Genomic DNA, 21,201 nt, shown 5'->3' on the forward strand with positions numbered 1-21,201 from the left:
GAGTACTGTATTCTCCGTGTGACAACAGTAATGCTATGGGTAGAGAATTTACTGGTACCAGAACAGTAACTGTGAGGTGCTGTACATTTTGGTGAGTTTGGCTTGTGCTGGATGTCGTTGTTCAAGGTGACCTACGAGCAATGCCTGTTTTACTGAGTTATGTGACTACACAAGTTTTATGTGACAGGAAGTGGGAAAGAGGGTAAAATTTCTCTCACTCTCTATCACATGCTGAGCACAGATTCAAGAGGGGTTAGAGCAAACAAAAGGCTTCACCCGGAAGCAGAGGTTAAAGAGAGCACACTTGCTTGACTAATGCATGTACTTCAGTCAGAGTAACCTAACTTTCTGATTTGGTTGTTTAGCATTTTGTTTACAGTTTTTAGGATGATGTGCTCATGTCTCATGTTGAGACAGCTTCTGCAGTGTGCCTGAGTCTCTGTGGAAGAGAAACTGAAAAAACAGGGCCCTTTGTTGCAATTGGGGTTTTAGTGGAACATTCATGTTAGTTCACCAAAAATTGTCTCTAGACAATTGTGAGCTATGAAAAAATACTTTGGTTACCTTATTTTTGTTGTGACTACAGATTTTGTTGAGGTATCAATATAAAAGAAATGGTTCTATGTTTATGACAAAATGCAGTGGGAAATAACGCACATAAAAATGCATAGTAGCTAAAGCGTGAGGAACTCTATAGGCAATTCAATGTATTTAATGTGAATGCATTACAAGAGATTTGCATTCAGTTGCTCCAGCTTGCATGCTTGCACAGAGACCTTACTGTTTGGAAAAGACACAAAGGCTGCCTCAGCAGCTGATGATCTGAGTGGTCACAGCTACACTGGGTGATACACCTGCACATCTATCTTGATTTTCCCGAGTTCCAGAGTGGATGGCATAAAGTATATCAGGGTTTTTAAATTGGATTAGGGATGAGAGTTTGATTGCAGCTCAACCATGTTATTAACTCGAGAGTATGTGCAGCAGCAGAAATGATGTTGCCGCTGTATTCATTCCCGGAACACACACTGAATGTGTGATTGCACCCCCACTCTAAAGATATTTCTGAGCACTTTTCAAGCTGCTTGTCAGTGTGAACATGTAAGCCGTGCAGCACTGCCAGCAGAGAACGTTTCGCTCACTGAGCAGAGGGGAGGACACGTGGGGTGACATCACAGAGAGCGGTGGGCCAGTTAAATGGATTGGCTTTAGATGCGTTTGTACCGAAATGCAAAAAATCATCAGTCGGGGTGAATGTGTGCACGGTTCACTGCACAGACGTCGACACAGTGTCATAACTGAATTCAGCGGCGATGACATAATAACCAACTGACTACACAAGGACCGCAGTTGTTGAAAAAAAAATCAATTCGCTTGGAGTGGATGTGGCTGAGAAAATTATAGGCTTTGTCATTCATCAGGTCACACATGCTGTTGCCAGTAACCCTGGATTTTTTTTCTTCTTTGTTTTAGATCACTTTTCAGATAGATACATACCGGGATAGCCATGAATGTAAGAGAGGTCCAGATTCTGCAGAGGCACTTTGTCTTAGTGTTCATGTGAAACAGATGAATCTCGGACCACGGTGCCACACAATGAATTCCACTGAATTCCATGAATGCTCTGTTAGTGACTGACATAGTGACATTTACATGGAGCATGGCATCGCATTCGTGCATTTATCCCTAATGGACTTTCAGGAACAACAGAAACGCAGACCACATATTTTCCAGTAGAACCATGAATGGGACTAAATGATCTCTGCATTATTTTTAGCAGAACATCAAAGTGGGCTTAAACAATCTCTTAACAGGGCATTATGATATCTTTTGTGCAGTCAGGTTTTACTGACTAATTACAAAATGGCATCCTTAAAGTTATTTGGAGTCAATAGTTTCCATCACAGCAGCCACCAACTGTATTGATACCAGCAACTGCAAGTGCAAGTTTGTCTAATGGCGTACTGTATAACAAATGACATTCTGGCAAATGGCAATGGCTGACTTAAGTTGTAGGTTTACCTCACATGCTTACTGTGATTGTGTTCTGAAAATGCTTGTGAGTTTCAGCCAATCATAAAAGGCCATCTGCCTTTTCTTTCAAACCGAGTGACAGTATTATTTCAGTTCTAAATGTTGTTGTGACTAAATACTGTATTTGCAATTGAATTGAAATCATTTAACACATTTGTTAACAGCTAGGCCTAGGCCTAGGCCATTTGTACCTTACGTGTCTATTCATTTATATTGCAGGCCTGTTAACATGAGGTTATGAAAGACCTCCACAAATCCACTACAGTTAAAAGAAGACTATAAATATATGTATATTAATGAAAATATGTTATGTTTTAAAATGAACTGTATACTCTAGTGTACTCTATTCTAGTATTGACAGCCTAAGTTCATCGAGCCGTTTTAAATGGGAAGTGCCTTTTATGTTGTAGTTCCTTCATTTCCTGTAATTTGCTTTTTTGAATCCAGCCAGCTCTTTCCAGAGGAACATGTGGTGTGACCGTCTTAAACAACTGAGAATGCGGTCGTCACCCTTCCTCTCCCTTGGAGTGCTACCTCTTCAAGGCATTGACTTGAGACACACAGAAACGCACACGCGCACACACACACGAACACTCTGAAGTTATAAACTGCCGCAGCTGCTTTTGCTGCATTCTGGAATTTTCAGGCCTGCCCTGTTGGCCAGAGCTCTTACTTCCTAACTGGCTGTCAGTGGGGGTAGCAGGGGGGCTTGTTTTCAGGGCTCGCGAGCGGTCGCGGAGCAAGGAAGGAGTGTTTTCCAAGCGTGGGAAAGAGGCTCCACTCTAGCTCTACAGCTGGGGCAGAGCTAGGGCCATACACAGCCCGTAACTTCTCTTGAGTTTTAGTTTGTTAGTCTGTCTGAAAGCAACAGCTTCTGCTCCTTGGCGTTTTACCCCGTTCACGGAGGAAGAAAGCGAAAGAGAGGGTTTTTTCCTGCCCACTCTGCGGCAATGGCCAGAAACTGAGGAGACTCCTCAAGGCGTGCAGACATGTACCCCTCAGGGAGCGAGGAGTCTGATGTGGTAAGTCTCTCAGCGCACTCACAAAATTAGGAATGCACCGTGTAGCACGCAGAAATGCCACGCACTCTCTTTCAAACAAAAAAAAAAAGGATTTGAGAAAGGGTGGGATCGCCCGCTTCCTAACTCTCTGATAACTTTTGCGAAAGCATGCCGGCTCTCCCTTTCTCTGGCTCACCCCAGCATGCCGGACGGATGGTGAGGCTGCGATGGGAGGAATTGTAACGGCATCACTCCGCAATCCGCGAAAGCTCAACACATCAAGCCACGCTGTGTTACCAGTCACAGCCTTCATTAGCTGCATGTCCGAAAGAAAAGGAAACAAACAGCTACTTGCACAGAATCTCAGATTACAGGGTCAGTTGTGAACACATGGACAGCGCCAGGTTGGCTTTCTGTGTTTGTAAAAGTCCTTTCACGTTCCTTTATCTGCTTGGCTGTTTTGGAATTCCTTACATCTCTGTGAGATGCGGCCTTTTTGTGTGAGTCACTTTGTCTAGGAAGAAGTAAATGTGTTGTAAATTTCCAGTACATAGTCATGGTTTCTCCTATGTTTATGGCAAGAATCCTAAGTCTTTTGTGAGATTTAATTTTGATATCTTAGGTTTAAAAAGTAGAAACCAAGTCACTGAATTTCCTACTTAATTCCATTTTAGGCAATGTAGATAACACATGGTTAATCATTGATAACAGAATGTTGACAATATGTTTCTGCCTTTGGACTTAAATACCAAGTACTAGAAGAAAAAACTCCAGTTTTTCAGTCCTTAAATGAATAATATTTTCTCAGTTGGTTTTATGTCATTCATAATAGAATAAAAGTTTAGTTTCGAGGAATTGGCATGGTAATATGCGTTCTCACTGTGATTCTGTACATACCATATGACATCTGTGGCCACTTTTTCTCAGAAAGTATACTGCAGGGAGAAGGGCTTTGCAGATATAGCATATGCATAGTAAGGGGTGCTATTTTGATGGGAAATAATTCACACAAAAGCCTTTGGAGACATCCTTGAATGGTATGCGCAACCAATTGCTATTGACAGACGATACGAAGTGGCTGTCATGAAGAGTCCATTCCAGCTTTAAACAGCAGTGCTTGCGACACTAAATGTATGAGCACTTGTAATGATAGACTTCAGATCCTCAATTCAATAGGCCTGTTCCAGTCCTGGTGTACCAGTGGATTTCACTGCTGGGCCATCAGGTAACCTGACTAGTCCGAATAACAATTTATAAGCATTAAAGCAAATAAGCCCCTTAAAAACATGAGTTGGGGGACCCTTGAGGACTGGAATTGCTCATGCCTACTTCAGACCAATCACAGTCGATCAGCATCATAATACCATACCATCACCATACCAGTGATTTAGCCAGAGCTGAATCAAAAGCATAGTGCCGTGCTTAAATCCCTGTTTCCAGAAAGTGTCAGAATCTTGGAATAAACAGCTATGTTTAGCGTGCGACAGATGCTGCTGTCTGTCCTCACGTTCCCTAGCCGACTCCTCTGGGTGTGTGTGGAGGCAGGATCCTCCACTGGTGACTGGGGACTACCTGGCCAGCTGTCTTTTTCCTCTCTGGCTCCGGTCTCTTACCCATGCAACTGTTCCATGGCAGCAGCCCTCAAAATACAGGAAAAAAAAGCAAAGCAGACATGCATCAAGAAGCAGCCGATCTCGAAATTCATGGTGTCTGTATATCTGTTTGCGGTGTGTGGTAGTTGATAGAGGAATCCCTGAAGGAGCTTTGAACATGATCCAAATGGAAAATCCGCCACTGCAGTTCACGGTTGTGCTCTTTTGGACCAAGATTCATTGCTGAATGCAGCCAGAGCGTGAAACACTATCTCTGTTTTTATTGGTATGCATATTGCCGGTGTCACGGCAAATTCCATGTGGCTGTATATCTTGGGAGTGCGTTTGTTATTCTGGCTGAATCAGCTGGCCTGATGTGTTTTTCTGTGGAAGTCATGTTCTTCCAGACTGGTCAAGGCCACCTATTGCCCCTGTGGTGTTACAGGAGCAGGCCGGGAGCTTTCAGTGTAAATAATACAAGGGCTAGACGTCCCCTCAGGCCTAGCAAGAGTACACTCTCGTGAGCCAGCTGACAGGAGGAAAAGGTCCCAGCACAGTGACTCTTTACTCTGCTTACACCTCAAGCCACATAGGCTGAGTGCTGCCAGTGACTTATTCACCTCTTACTCATCTGAGAGGTTCGAGGAAAGTGTTTTAAAGAGAGGAATGTAAGAGGCTTAGACTTGACTCTCCTAGGCAGGCCCCTCATGGGCCAGAGACTGGTACCAGGCCACCAGAGGTGATCCTCTTGATACACCTGAAGTCCTTGTGATCTAATCGGATCAATTAGCAGGCCGCATTAGCACGCATGGTCGTGTACTCCAGGCGCCCAATAACAGGATCAGGGAGATCTGAGGCATTGTACCATCCTGGAGCATATCTCTGTCCCTGCTCTGAAAGGCTATAATTGCAATTATTGTCTGCTAAATAACAAATGACATCAGATGTTTTCTTGTTATTTAAAACTCTGGTGATGACAGCTGAGGCAATTAACCCAATGCTCATTCTTCAATATCGTGCAGACCAAAGGAACCTGTGCTGACAAATTTCAAGCAGCATGAGATGCAGAATACAAAACCTCTTCCCGTTAGCCACGACTGTTATGAAAAGAAAATAAGAAAATACAAATCAGGCATAATACAGCAGGTAAATAAATACAAATATACATGTCAAACCTGGGCAGTTTATTCATGCCGCGTTGAGGACATATGAATTTCCTTTTTGTCTCTTGAACACTTTTCATTAAATTCAAGCTTTTGGAATTTTCAGAGATTCAACTGATTAATGTATCACAAGCATATAGATAGATTGCCTATGCCAATATACATGTTAGCTAAATTGTTGTAAAGATGTTTTACTCACCGGGTAGAAGAGTAACCAGCTAGATTGGTGTTTGTTAGTAATTATTTGTACAATTGATTGTGATATAATGAGGCAGATGGTTGCTGTTGCATATAATCCAGCATCAACGTGTCTGTAAATGGAAAGAACTGATTTAAAATCAGTAAAACACAAAACTTTGAGGCCTACTACCAAAAAACAAACAAACAAAAAGGTTGGATCAAGAATGTCTGTGTCTGGCTAACTAGCTAGTGCAAGTTTGATTGTGAGGTTGTAGTCCCGCAATAAGGCTATTTGCTAAGTGATGTAAATAATCATGATGAGGCATGCTGCATTTCTTCTGCTTGTGAATAAATGGTAAATAGGTAGCTAGCTAAATACAGTTTGATAAAATACTTATCAGGGTCTTCCAAGTGGCTCAGTCAGAAAGGCACTTGTATCACACGCAGACTGAGCCCCATGGATTGGGTGCAAAAACAGCCTTGCCTTCTGCTAATGATAACCAAGAGCTTTCAGGATTTTTTATTTTCAAGAAATGGAAATGCTAAAGTACATGGTAATACAACAACATTAGTAATACAAAATGTAGTAACATTGAAGCACAGTGCTTGGTGTTCTTATCAGAAAAATCTAAAAATGAGTTTTTCTGCTTTTATTTGTGGAATTATTTTAACAAGAAAGAGAAATCCTTCATAGGCAACATCCTAACACCCCAGCCACCTTTAAGGACATGTCCTTCAGGGTTCTGGCCTGTCCAGCTGGCTCTTGGTGACTGACTCTCTCCAGTACTCCGGGATTGACAGCTGCAGAGTCCATCTTCTCAATGGGATGCACTTATCTAATATGCTGAAGGGTGTTTGTTGGCTTGGAGAACGCTGGGCAAACAGTTTCCTGCGTGTCACCTTCACATGCGTGCGGCCGATCACAGCTCGCTGCCAGAGAGATCTCATCTCTTCCTGGAAGTCAACTCATCTCTGCTGCCTTCACTGCATTATCAAATTCATAATTCAGCGCCTCACTCAGAGCTAAAGAGACCACAGGGAAGAGATTTTTAGTGTGAGGGACGTGATATTTACAGACAAACCAGGCTCTTTGCTTTCGCCACTCTCTCTCTCAAATAACACCATTGTGAACGCCACATTGTAGTGTTCTGACGTCCGTATCACATTCGTATCTCGGAGATCTTTTGTTGCGGTCGTGCATCTTTTGTTGTCTTCGCCGTCACATCTATGAGAGCATTGTGTTTTGTGGGCCGGGCTCAGACGGAACTCGCTGAGCACTTGATAGGACTGACATTGTACGATAATTGAATTTCACCCCGGCACGATTAACGGTATGACATTGAGTGGCAGCCGACTTTGCGATGGCTGTTTGTTCCAGACAGGGGTGAACAAAGCTATGAGTCACGTACATCACTTCATGCTCGCAGAATGTCACTGTCCTCGTTTCTTCGTCGCTGTTAATTAAAAATAGGAGAATTGGCTCGTGCACTGGTTAGAATATTCAGATCACGCAAGCTTTGCTCGTATGTCAGGCTAGCTGAACAATCGCAGTTGAACCACAGCCTATGACCTTCTCTGATCTTGGGAGTTCAGGCCACTCTCATTCACTGTCATTTTAGGTGCTTCCCTGGCTGCTTCTTTTTGAATCATAATTCCATACAAAATTGTAAGGGAGATGAAGAGTGGATTAATAATTGCAGAGAAAAGTGTGCTGGATTGCATCCAAATGCCTTGAAAATAAAGATGAATGTCTAAATGTCTAAATCATCTCCTTGGTAGTTAAAAGGACATTATAGGCTAGTCAGAGACATTACTCCATCAAGTTCTTCACTGCTGTCCACTGCAATACTGTTCATTTTGAACTCCATGTGCCCAGCACATTCTTAATGTTTCATAATGTGTTTTGTGCATTTTGTGTAAAGAATATCAAAACCATAAAAATGTGCAAAATGTGCAGCACATCTCTCCCTACATTTGTGGTGTGTAGTGTGGCAATATTAGACTTACATTTGAGACAGCGGACCCCTAAACCTTTGGTGTGCCCACGTGAAGTGGCATGTTAACTTGTATGAATGTAAATTCAGAGTAGAAAATTTATTGTGCTGAAATTACACACAAGCACAATAAACCATTCACCATAAAACTAATATATTCTAGACGATTATGTGCGTCCTCCGCTGGAAGGGACAGCGGTGTTGCCCTTGAAGGATAACGTACAGTACAGCGAAATGTTCAATGCCTATAATTAGATTTGGTGATTTGCGGTATTCTAATGGGCTGGCAGTCACGTGACCGCGCTGTCGGCAGCTTACGTTTTCAGATGCAGAACACAGCTCGACGTGGATCAATAAACCCATTATGCAGACCACGATGCCATTCTGGCCTGACCCACACAGGGACCCTAAAGGCATGATCGACTGATCAACAGGGCCATTCACTGCCTCAGAGTTGGAGCTCTGCCTCGTAAATACACTAATAACAATTAGTGTCATTAGCCATCAGCTAACTTATGCCTCCAATTGGTGAGATGAAATAAGACGAAGGCAGTAACAAAGCCGCAGTCATTATGCCACAGTACATTGAGAAAGGTATATCCGGCGCGTTTGTACTATTTGTCACACCCATTGAGGGATCCCATTGTGCGGGGGCATTGGTGGAATTCATCAATGGTGCCCTGTCTATGTCCTGGCTGAAAGTAGACTGTGGTAGCACCTTCTGTAGGATTGCAACAGACCTAATGTGCCATTGGTTACAAGGTACACGTAATCTGGTCCACTCTAGAGTAAAGTAATTACATCTGTGGGAGAGCATACAGCTTCTGCTCTGATTGGCCAGCTTCAAACAAAGCAGGGCTCTTCATCTTGCTGAGGTTGTAGATTTTCTGTGATCGGTGTTCCTGTGTTATAACCGAATATTGATCGCGATCAGCACTGTGTCGTGCCACGCTGCGCTTTCCCTGGGTTTATTTAGCGGGCCACTCTTTATTAGATCTGTCCCAGGGTCTCCCTCGGCGCAGCACTCAAAAGGCCTCCGGTTGTTACTGGGACCTCAGATCAGTCCAGCCTGGTGTCTGACTGTCGTGCCTGTTTATCTCCATGTGTGAAACAGGCCCTAGGACACTCGGTGCAGCCAGCCAGGAGCTTGCGCTGCCGGATCGCCATCGCGGCGAACACCCTGCTGCTGCTGATATCTGCTGCCGCCACGCCCTCAGCAGTGCCTGCCTCACTACCCCCACACACATTCACGCTGGTTTGAAATGCCCAGTGCCTTCTTGCATTGGCACCGTGGAGATTGGGTCCTGTAAGACTCCTTTTGTGATTGCCACGCTGGTCCCTCTGTGTCAGTAAAGCCTGCCTGAGGGGAGCAGCAGCAGTTTGGTGTCATACTGTCCCCTCTCTGTAGAACCAGGCAGTTCCATGTTCCTGAAGAACGCTCCTACAAGCACTCAAGACACCCCTCAGCACTCCCTTCATCCAGTTTAGAAACAGTACAAATAGCTCTCTTTGGGTACTGAATATAGGTATGGACAACACTGAAATGTCAGATACACAGACGGATGCTTTTTTATCTTGAAGGCAGTATTAACTTTTTAATTGTACATATTTACATTTAATCACTTGTCAGACGCTAATATCCAGCAGAACTTAGAAAGCAAAGGTGAACAAGTTCTTAAAAAGGTCATGTGAACAATGCTGCATAGCTGCAGAAAAAAATGGCACACCATATCTGCGTCTCTGTGAATGTTCTCTGCATTTCTGTCTAGCTTTGTATTTCTCTCACATTTTCACTGCCACTGTATGAGGTAAGCCCTTCCCCGTGAACAATACGGTGCGACCGCGGTCATGAATAACCGAAATTGTTCTGGAAACTTCCCCACTGAGCGGATGATAGTGGCCGGTGGGTGGGACGAGTGTTCCATGCAGTTGGTTATGCTGTAACTAACTGGGGCATTCGCCAGCACCCACCCCAGGCTGCCCTGATTAATGCAGTGGGCCTGCTGGGTGCAGCAGAGGAGTGGGGAGCGGGGAGATCAGGCGTGGGGTGGGGGGGGGGGGGGGGGGATCCACTTCCTGTATGCAGTGACACTGTGACATTCTGCAGCCCTGTCCCGTGTCAGGGGAGGCATGTCTGCACCCACGAGCGGTATATTACTGGGTGATAAATCGGGACCGCCCAGCCCCTGCGCCCCTGTCCCCTGTGGAAGGGGAAGGGGGGAGGGCAGGCCCGTTTCCCTCAGGCTGTAAGTAAAAACAACTTCCTGCCCTTGTTCCAGTCTCAGAGGGGGCACTCCCATTGGAGTGGAGTGGGCCAGTAGCAAAGAGAACACAGTCATATTTCAGGGGGGGGTGGGGGGGTGGGGTTGGAATAAACATAGCAGATATTGATCTCGACCGGACGATTACATTCAGGAACGATCCAGCAGGGCAGAGGCTCAGTCCCACCCCTAGATCCGCCCTCTGTGTGCTGTATGCCGTTGCCGAAGTGATGATAATGGTGTGGCTTCCTCCATAAGTGATGAGTCTCAGTTCTCTCTGCATTGTGACTTAGAGTCCCGCTCCAATGCGTTGTGTGATTAATGTTCACTCCGTTGCAGGGGTCCCTCTCTGGTGGGACTTACAGGCCCTCTCTGCAGGTAGCCCAGCAGTGGCCACGCCTCACGTAGAGCCTGATACCTGAGGCCGGGTGGCGGACAGTAGCCACAGCAGGCCGAGGCTGTTTCGTCATCAGGAGTTCGGGCGAGCTCATCCCAAACAGCGAAAACTGGGGCGATCTCCCTCGTATCGAAAGCCGTGGCATTGATTTCTAATAATATACAGCGCTAATTACAGTGTCCTCTTTTAACGCTCAGCTAGCGGATCCCGGTGTGACGGCTAAATCGGTTGCAGCGCTGACCTGAGAGAAGAAAGTGGAGCAGGCCTGGTCCTGGTTGTCGAGGAGACCGCTCTCCCCCGGGGGAGCATGGCCGCTCAGGGGGAATGGAGGGTGGGGTGAGGGATGCTGAAGTGGAACAGAGGAACCGCCAGACTCCCCGAAAGACAGCCTGCAGCCATTTTTTTTTTACTAATGATTTCCTTGTTTTGGTTATGCCTGAATGGAGGAAGCACTGATGGGAGGGGCTTGTTTGAGGCGCGGTATGAAATGTTTGGTTAGTTGCCGTGGTGCTGACAGGCGAGGGGCTGGTGTAGAGGATGACTGACAGACGGAGGAGGAGTAGCTGTCTCTAGAGTGGGTCATGTCAGAAACAGATACACAGTTTTGCACATTTTCCTCTCCGAACCACTTTGATCTTACATCTCTGGTGTCTTCAGAGCAGAAGCTGTCTGATACTGGATGTGCACTATTAATAGCTGAAGCTCATGTAAGGAAATAACATCAGTGAGGTGTCAGTTAACCTGAATTACTTTTAAACTGAAGAAGTACATTTCTGACTTACTCCAGCATCAATGTTTTCTTTAACTCTAACTCTCACTGACAAATAAATGCAAGTCTTACATTTCTGGCTGACAAACAGTTTTGTGAGTTCCTTCATCACCAAAATGAATGAAAGAAATTGTGCTTGTATTGAAACACAAAGTGACACCTGCATTTATTTGCACGTCAAAGTTAAGGGCAAATGTTGATTGAATCCAGGAGTTAGTTAAGAAACCGGACAGCAAATGTAAAGAAGATCATTCTAGTAATAAGATTTTAAAACAATGCTAATGCTGATATGGTTTTGATACATCTATTGATGCTTTTTCCAAATCATCCTTTTCCCTCACTGGGGCGCAATTAGATGAAAGACTATCAGAGCTGCACTGCACCGAAGTGTACAGAGAGATGCGAGATGCCGTATTGGGATAAAGAGGCAGAGACAATTAGGTGTAAGAAAGAGGAGCTATTTTCAGCCTCTCTCCTTGTTTTTCTTCTCTTTCCCCCCGGTGACTGGGAAGAAGGGGAGTTTTCACAGAGATGCAGCGGGCCCTGTGATTCGAGCATGTGCATAAAGCAGAGATGCACTGAGCATGCCCGCCGTATCCCGGGAGAGGGAAGCGAAGTGCTGAACTTTGGACAGACGATCACTGCAGGACAGAACCAGGCCCCCCTGCGCTCGCCGGGAAACGGCTGGCGTTGTGCGCGTGATGTCACCCGCATTTCGGGTCCGGACAGAGCTGTGAAGCACCCGCTGCAGCGCAGACAGAATACAAGAGAGAAGAGATACGGTTAGGAAGAAGAGAAAGAGAGAGAGGGAGAGAAAGAACGTGAGTGAGAGAGAGAGATACAAAGAGCAGAAAGTGTGAGGACAGAGACACTGTGAGAGAGAGAGCAAGAGAGAGAGAGTGAGAGAGAGAGAGAGAGAGAGAGAGAGAGAGAGGGAACAAGCAAGAGACGTAGAGGGCTGGTGAGGGTGGGGGTGGGGGGTGTGGGGGGGGGAGCCGGTCACAGCACCTGAGCAGCACAGAAACAGCGTGTATCCAGGAGATCGCCTTGTTTTCCCTTTCCTCCTGCCGGAAGCATGGCAGCCCTTCAGCTCAGCCTGCATCGGCAGGCAGCGCAGCCCGGACGGGAGGGATGAGAAGGGAGAGAGGGAGGCAGGGAGGCAGCCGGGCAGAGCGTCTCCCCGGCGCGGGCTGGGCGGCAGCGGAACCGGGAGCTCAGATTAAGCGCCGATCGGCAGCGAGCACATGTGGAGAGCGGAGCGGCCGCCGCGGCAGCAGCAGCGAGCACAGTGGCTCCCAGCGCTGAGTGACTGGTCTGGCTAATGAAGGCCACCTGGATACGGCTTCTGAAAAGAGCCAAGGGGGGTCGCGTGAAGAGCTCGGACGTCTGTGTAAGCAGCTGGACCCCGCACACGCGCGCTCGCGCGTGTGTGTGTGTCCGCGTGCATGCATGTGTATGCGTGTGTGCATGTTACTGGAGTTGTCTCCACGGAGACAAGATCAGACTCGCATTTTCACGCTTCGAGAATGAGGATGAAAGGCAGTCATTTTTCTCTTGTTATGATCACTTCCTCTGAGCCCCAGGCTCCAGTTCTCCGGGCTTAATTGCTGTGATTAGTGTGTAATGATGTAATTTGATGAGGCCAGGAATCAGGAGACTGAGGGTTTTTAGTGCAGCCCCCATGCTGGAGAGGTGAAGCAGGAGGGTGTTTGCAAACAATGTAGTAGGACATTGATAGATTGGAGGTGAAAAGCCTTTGGAGGAAGGAAATGGTTAGGTAGTGTTTGATCAGGCTGCAAGAGCAAGGTTATTTGTAATACAAGGGCAGAGTGAGGAGGACACAGTGCTTTGAAATGAATGTAAAAAGCTTTATGCACTGCATGCCTTGATACAGGTAAGGGATCACATTGCTTTTCATCTTCTGAAAATGAATCAGAAGGTTAGCATCAGGCTGTAAACATCAGGTGCTGTGTATCTATCAGGTTTGTGTCTGACACAACCAAGCCGTAGGAGGATGTGTGTGTGTGTGTGTGCGTGTGTGTTTGTGTGTGTTTGTGCGCGTGTGTGTGTGTGCGTGCGTGCATGTGTGCATGTGTGTGAACCTATTGTTTTGATAATGCTACAGCAGCGTACACAGCGAGGCCTGCTGTTCCGTCTCAGCGCTCCTTTTGCTCCCGCTTGCTGGCCGGTGCAATGATTCCCTCGTGCGTTTTGTGTGCGCCATGAGTGAATGTCAAAGGAAGGTCCGTCCGTGGTGGGACTGGAGGGCCACCAAACGTGCGCTTGAGGAGGGCAGACTCCTGTCCCATCACTCATTATTCACCCGCTCCAGAGAGCATGGTCACATGGTCGCAGAGACGTGTATGGTGTAGCTGTAGCTGAAAGTGGAGGTTCAACCCCCTTCACTGTAGCACGGGATATTTTAAATTGATTGCTGTCATTTTGATGAGATAGTTGAGCACTTTTTTCATTCATACAAACTTCTTTTCCATTTTTCACTTTTTAAGAAATATTCCATAGGATACGAGAATATATTACAATATAGTGCTTTTAATATTATTTATGTTATATAAATATATAGATACCAAATCAGGAAAATGCTTAAAGATATGACAAATGAAACATATGAAAATTGTGCTCATCGTGATCAGCAAGCAATATTTCGATGATTAACTATATTCTTGTACAAAGTGTAAAACGGGTTGGACAGATGTCAGAGATAGAGCTCATCTGTCAGTGTCAGAGCTGACATGTCACTGATGGATTTGACACCAAAGGAGAATTGAGGGGCATCTCACAAGGGGTTTATTTATTCATATGTGTGTGTGTGTGTGTGTGTGTGTGTGTTGCCCTACAGGGTTCGGCGGACTCCTACACCAGCCGTCCATCAGACTCAGATGTTTCTCTGGAGGAGGATAAGGAGGCCGTGCGCAGAGAGGCAGAGAGACAGGCCCAGGCGCAGCTCGAGAAGGCCAAGGTACACCCCTTCCCGAACTACCCCACTCCTCTGCCCCTCATCCAGGGCACCTCTGCGGGGATTTGCAGATGTTATGTTTCCCTCCATTTTCTTATTTGATCAATCTTCTCATTGGAGGTAACTTTATTTTGTTTCCGTTTTTTTTAACCTGTTGTTTGGAAGTTGCCCCATGTGTTACTGTTTTATTCTTTTACTAATCACAGGAACTGAGTTGGATTTTCTGGGGCAGGAAGAGTTTTAGTCTGGGTATTTGACCAAAACTTTTCACATGTTTTTGGGTTTCATTAGGACCCAAATGAGAGGAGTAATGTTTCAGTGCTTTGTACCTCTGGTTTCTTATGCATTGCTGAATATTAATAAAAATGTAATTCTACATACAGTATAATCACCTATGCAATTTGTATGTTATTCAGGGGCATTTCATAGCAAAACAGCTAAAATGAGGTTGTTACAAAGGCATTCTGTCCAGTTTTGTTTGGTTGATTGGCCTGTAATTGCAGACTTTACAAGTATAGCCGTACAATTCCTGCATGAACCCTGAAAAACAGTTGTTAAATGGTCACAAGTATCCTGCGACACAGGGGAAATTAGCCACTTCCGTGTACACCACTTGATAAGGTCCAGTTTGTGTCAGATGTAGCTAATCCTATTTGCCAAGAGCATGTTACACTGTTTTTTTTATGATGGTTATCAGAGAAGTAATTAATTAGACAATAGAACACTGTGTACATGTCTAGATGAGCAAACAGCACCAAACTATTCATCTGGATACTAAACGTTTGAGATTTAAATCTAAACAAGGTGAAGCTTGATTGCCTCCAGCCATGTTATCATCGGCTCCAATTCACATCTTGAAGCTCCGAACTCAGAATAGACTCGCTCTTCGTACAGAAGAAATCTCCTTTGTTATTTTGACAGACTACCAGACAATGTGAAGCGCTCTTTCAGATAGTTCGGAGCTCAGCTATTTTGTTCCACAGCCTTGCTGCTTAAAAATAGGTTAGCTCTCCCCAAGGCCCTGCATCGTTAAGCACAAATGCCTTATTCTCCTCCTTCCTGACAACCCTGGTCCTCCAATCATCTCAATAGTTGCAAAGAGCATTTCCTGCTACAAACTGCACCATACAGCTTTTGTGCTGCTCGTACTGGTAAACCACCATTCCTCTGAAAACACACTTACAAATAAAAAAGCCTAACACTTACTTTTGCTCTCATATTTATAGTTTTCTTTTCTCGTTTCTTTTATGTTCACTGTAAAAGCATGTTGGTGTTGAACTGAGGAGAAGGAACCTTTGGAAAAGTGCTGTTGATGTGAGGAGTCCCTGTAGTGGGTTCTTCAGTGTAGATAGCATACATCCAGGTATACAAAACATAATCATAACCATACTCATATTGTGCATTACAGATTCAGGGTCAGTGCTTATACTTAAGGACTCTGTCCATAGTATTGTATGTCAGTGTGGGTCATCAGCCACAGGTTCCCCAGTGTTCCATTATGGGTGTTGAGAGACACCCCCCCCATTGCACAGCATGACGAAAGATGAGGTTACCATGGGAACTAGAGTGTTGGGAAGTTCAAAGTGGCCAGATGTTATGTAATATTCATCACTCGGAGCTCACCTGCCATAACAGTTTACCCGCGCGGAGCTAAGACGCCGTCACTCTTACGATCCAACTTCCGCACAGCCGAACAGCGCTCCCCGGTGGGCCTGTCAGGGCGGCGGTGAGCCCGCTGCGGAGACAGGCAGCACGGTGACAGGCACCCGGTGGGGTGTGCTGGAAGCGGAGACAGGCCGTGGAGCTGGGCCTCGCTTTGGTCCCTAAATGAAACCTGACACAGCGCTACCTTCCTCAGGTTTCCCACAGTGCGCTCACCGTGTGCAGCGTACAGGCCCCAGAGCAACAGCAGAAAACTGTGCTTCTGACTGACTCCTCTGATTATGTGTCAGGGTGAGACAGTTAAGGATCGGTAAATGCACTTGAACGTTCAGTGTTCTTGAATGTTCAATCATATGCTTATTTTGGTTACATTAACATACATATTACATTTACATACATATAGTATACGTATACATACAGTATAGTCACATTTTTGTTACATTTAAATTTCCATTTTTATCTCTAATTGTTTATCACCATCAATCAGCAAATTAATTTTTTTCTGTTCTTTTGTGAACAAATGCTCTGCATGTTTGTACGTTGCATTTGGATGGACGGTAGGACAGATTTGGAATCCAGCCACCCACAGATTCTAACCCTAGCTTGACCTTTAACCTCAGTCAGTATATGAGAGACCATCCAGAGCTGGATGGATTCCAAACTGTCCCCCGCCCCCCCACCCCCCCCCCCCCCCCCCCCAAGACTGCTCTTACAAATCATGGTCTGTAGTCAGATACTCAGGCAATGGTGTTGATTACAGCTTGGCAGGCAGGACAAGAGGGGAAACCAAGAGGCTGCTAATGTGAAATGGCAGAGGCCTCAGCCAGGTCCACAGGGCTGTAAGGACCCCAGTGCCCATTAACGTTCCCTGGCTTTGGGCTAGGAATGGAAGCACACAATAACAGGCTTTCCCAATGCAGGAGGGAACGGCATCATGGCAATTCTTAGAGAATTTTATGTACTGTATTTTTAGGAGGTGGAATATTACGGTGTTTGGTTAACTATGAATGGCCGTCTAACCACAAAACCCGAAAGGTTTAAAAAAGTGCACATTTTAATAAGAAAAAAAGGAGGTTAAAAAGCTAAAATCTGAAGTCAGTCCCAAAAGTAATTTAACAAGGGGTCACTGCAGGGCAGGATAGGAAATAAGTAATAGGGCTCAACAGATATATATTCTAAGCATCCGAATACAGTGCTGTGCGGAATCACACACCTATGCCAATAAGTCATTCTTTCCCTCCCCCTCATGAGGGACTGTATGTAGCTCATGTACAGGAGATCCCCCTAGTTATGTGGGGTAGTCGGTTTTAGGGATGCGAGGGCAGTGTTGCTTGTGTGGGGAGCGTACCTGTGGCAGACAGTGTGGGGGGGCTGCATAGCCAGGCCAGAGAAAGTGAAAGTTAGCTCTGAGCTAATAGTGCAATCCGTTGGTTATTTTTAGTTGTGGTCCAGATCATGAGGGACCTGTGATTGTGCAGATTGGAAAATAAATGCACTTCATGATGTGATGCAGCTCATGTCCTCCACCCCCCCTTATTTCTGTTCTTGCGGTGACCCAGTGGTGACTCTGCATTGTTTTCACTGTCATGCTGTTGGTAAATTACAGTAACTAAAGCAAACTAAACTATCGCTATATTCACTGAGAGACAACAAGGTCAATTATGCTTTCCGTGAAGTATTGCATTTAATATTTGTGGGATTATGCAGGTAATCCTGAACATTTTAAATCATTTAAAAGGCATGCATTATTCCTGATTATTAGGTGAATTCACAATTTTTGCATTTTTTTTTTATGTGAGGCTTCTAGAATTTTCTTGAAACCATGCACCACAGGTACACTTTGGAGCACTAGTGACAAAGGTTACTCGCCCACTAATAAAAAAAAAACGAGTCTATTGCAGACAACCTGCTCTTGATTACTCTGCTCTTATACATAATAAATGAGCTGTAAAAATAGCTTCTCAGTAATCTCTCTGAGGAGAGATTGATTTGTTGAGGTTAAGTGCTATGGTGACTATATTGGCTTGTGAGCCATAATTTGAAATAACCTTTTACAGTGTCGGTGATACATATAATTTGTTGCAATAATATATAATGTAAATAGGCTGTTTTTTTCTCGTTCAGGTCATGCACTTGTAACTTCCAAAGTACTGATACCCGAGGTGACTCATTGAGTAGTAGTGTGACAGGCCTTCTATGTGTGTGTGTGTGTGTTTGTGAGAGAGCGAGAGAGAGAGAGAGAGAGAGAGATTAGCCAGTTATGATGATGTCACCCCTTCGAATACTTTTGGGAGCTCTCTGAGCCCCTACCCAAGAGAGCGAACCTCTTTGTCTTAGATTGACTTTAATATCCTGTAGGCCCTTTTGAAGGAGGTGCGCCTTCTGCTCACTTGTTTTGATGACAGAAGCATCCAGTTTTACTTAGTGATGTGCTGATCATTGTCCTGTGAACTACCCTACCCACCAGTGTACAGTGATAGTATTGTACTCATGGAAATTGACCCTTTTTCTTTAACCAAAAAAATCACTCTTTTGAATTTATTGTTGTTTATCTTGTTCATGGATAAACTGTTAGCGTTTAACTCACAGACTTATAATCAGGAGCTCAAACACCAGCTAGATTTCAGTGCTCCGTAGCCTAGTTACAACATAAAGCCCAGTGCAGCTTTAACTAGGTCACAAAGGACTTACACCTAGCCTGTGCAACCTGCCTCAGAGATCCATTATTCTGTCCCAGCTGGGAATCAGAACATCCAATCAGAAAGAGGATAGTCATGTGGCTGCAACTCAAGATGAGATAACTGTCTCTGATCATCAAGGGCCAGGTTCTCCTGTTCAGTTAACGGACAGCTGTGCTGCAATGATCATTTACATGTATATGCAAGCTGTAACAATGGCTCTTAATTTCCCTAAATGATCATATTTCAGCTCAAACCATCAGTCAAATCTCTTAAAATATTTATTTTTATATCAAATAATCAAGAAAAGGGCATTCTCTCTAGGGTCAAATGAAAGGCACATCTGAAAAGCTTTCTCTACTACCAGCCGATACCTGAGAAACATTGTAAACCTTGAAATGTAGCTGTATGGCCATTTGTGGTCTTTTTTGAGTTCAATCATCATTTTTTGAGTTTTGAGAGAAGCCACTATTAACATACAGTTGATCAGCTTTGTCTTATGTGAAAAAGCCCCTCTTGCTCTGTGATATATTTGTAAGCTTCTACATGTCTGCATTGAAAAGAGTGATAAAGCAGGTTCAAATGACAGGCAGTAAGTAGCTGAATCAAAATGCCGAGGTGATGTTTTAGACGGTTAGTCATCTGGGATGGTATTCTATAGAAGCAGAATTGGTGCCTCATGCCTTAGCTGGTCAAATTATCTTTATGATCATTTGCCATGAGCATTTTGCATTGTTCAGATCCTTATAGAACAGAGTATTATCTATCTCCCTGGTTAATGACAGGCAGTACGGAACATGTGACTTGCCTAGCAACCACAGCATAGCCTGCCAGAGCTCCATGCCTGGGGCGTGGCTCTGCGTGAGTGTGGTGGTGTGTTTATCCCACCCCTCTCCCGTCAGCGCTGTCTTTGTGGCGGACCACCGTGTTCCGCAAAGGAGAAGCGAAGCCAGGACAAACCCGCTGGCCGTCTGTGGGGCGCAGCACGGCCCCGCCCCCGTCACAGATGGACAAACACCGAGAGGCCGCGGGAACGGCAAACATCCGCGCAGCACGGCGCACAGGAAATGAAGCGCTCGAGTCACGTTCTCGGATTATTGCGGCCCGTGCCGCTCGGACGCTCCTGCAGGCCGGGCAGGTTTGCTTAGCCTTTTTCGTAATGGTCGCGCCACACGCGGGCAGTGCCATAAAACAGCATCCATCTGTAATCCAGCTCTGCCAAACCCACTCAGTGTTTTTAATTACAGTTTGCGTTGATATTTCATGCTACAGTGAACTTTGCACTCTTCCAGGAGCTATTGCTCAGAGATTCGTCTGTTGACCGGACACCTTTATATTAATACACGTCAATGCACAGATGTATCCTCCTGAAGGCGAACGGTTGAGAAGACATCGATCATGTTGGCTCTGCTGAGTCATCAGCATTAGCTGCCGTGTAGCACAGTATAACCAGCAGCAGCTGTTGCCATAAAGTGATTCATACTGGTGCAGCATGCGTCCGTCCCGGGATTTTCGGCTGCAGCCAGCCTGATGGAATTTCTACATTAAGAAAACACAGTGTGCAGACTGCAGAGACTCCAGCTCATCAACAGAAACTGCTGGATATCGAGCTGTGGCAGTTGAGGCTGACCTGGCTTCCTTGGGGTCACATAAATAATATTGCACTGGTCTAGGTCATGCAGCGCATTTGTAATTACTAGAAAAGCTGACATGAGAAGCCCCAATAATTGATTTTTTTCCTTCAGAGACTGTAAAAGGTGTTGAAAGGTAGGGATTGCGTTATCATGACTGAGCATGCCCCCCCCCCCCCACCCCCCACCCCATCCCCCCATCCGCCCCGCCCCCCGTCACAGCTAATCACAGGCAGACTGCAGCAGCCAGCGTGGGCCAGGGGGGAACATGTGAGTGATGGCCGCGTAGCGGCTGACGCCGCGTTTGCATGCTGTCGAGGATCCATCGCATTGATATTCGCTGTTAAATTGCTCCAGTGTGAATTTCACCAGCAAGGTGTTCCCAGCGATGTCACGCACTGTGCTGTACTGGACCCCGTGCAAAGGAGGCTTATGCGCATGTGTTTGTTTTAGTGCTTTGTGGATCAATGGTGAATTCAGGACAGTGCCGTATTCATACTGAAACCTACGGCCTAAGAGCCGCAGTGTTTAGCAGGCACGGGTTACATGTGGACTCTTAAAAGACCTGACTGGTCCCATTTTTGTCTGCACTTGAAACAGTGCTTAAGTAGAGCTGGAAGAGTGCTGGATTCTGACACTGCAGGACAAGGCTGTGCAGCCCTGACCGAGTGTAAAATCATGTAGACCTCCCTGCGAATGAGTGAGTACTGTAGTTATCCACCGAAAAAGGCACAGTGAGAAGGGGCCATGACCCTTGTGTGGACTCAGCGGATGCCGAAGAGCTCTGTCGCTCGCCTCTTTCTCCGCTCACTGATCCGAGGGCAGTCATTAAAAGGCAGGCTGTCCTCTGTGATAGCGTGTGTGC

The 21,201-nt window shown here is 45.6% G+C and overlaps 1 protein-coding gene across 6 annotated transcripts in view; it reads left to right on the forward strand.

Moving 5' to 3' along the window:
• LOC118773038 (voltage-dependent L-type calcium channel subunit beta-2-like) overlaps window positions 1–21,201 on the forward strand; it is a 77,106-nt gene that overhangs the window by 37,664 nt on the left and 18,241 nt on the right. For 3 of the 6 annotated variants that reach the window (XM_036521779.1, XM_036521781.1, XM_036521782.1), the window contains one exon: window positions 14,249–14,368. In XM_036521779.1, the coding sequence (XP_036377672.1) occupies window positions 14,249–14,368 (120 nt within the window). Of the gene's footprint in view, window positions 1–2,883; window positions 3,057–12,340; window positions 12,782–14,248; window positions 14,369–21,201 lie in introns of those variants that run through there. The other 3 variants (XM_036521783.1, XM_036521780.1, XM_036521785.1) reach the window with 3 other exon arrangements.

Source organism: Megalops cyprinoides, chromosome 2 (assembly GCF_013368585.1).
Source record: "Megalops cyprinoides isolate fMegCyp1 chromosome 2, fMegCyp1.pri, whole genome shotgun sequence".
NCBI classification, from domain to species: Eukaryota; Metazoa; Chordata; class Actinopteri; order Elopiformes; family Megalopidae; genus Megalops; species Megalops cyprinoides.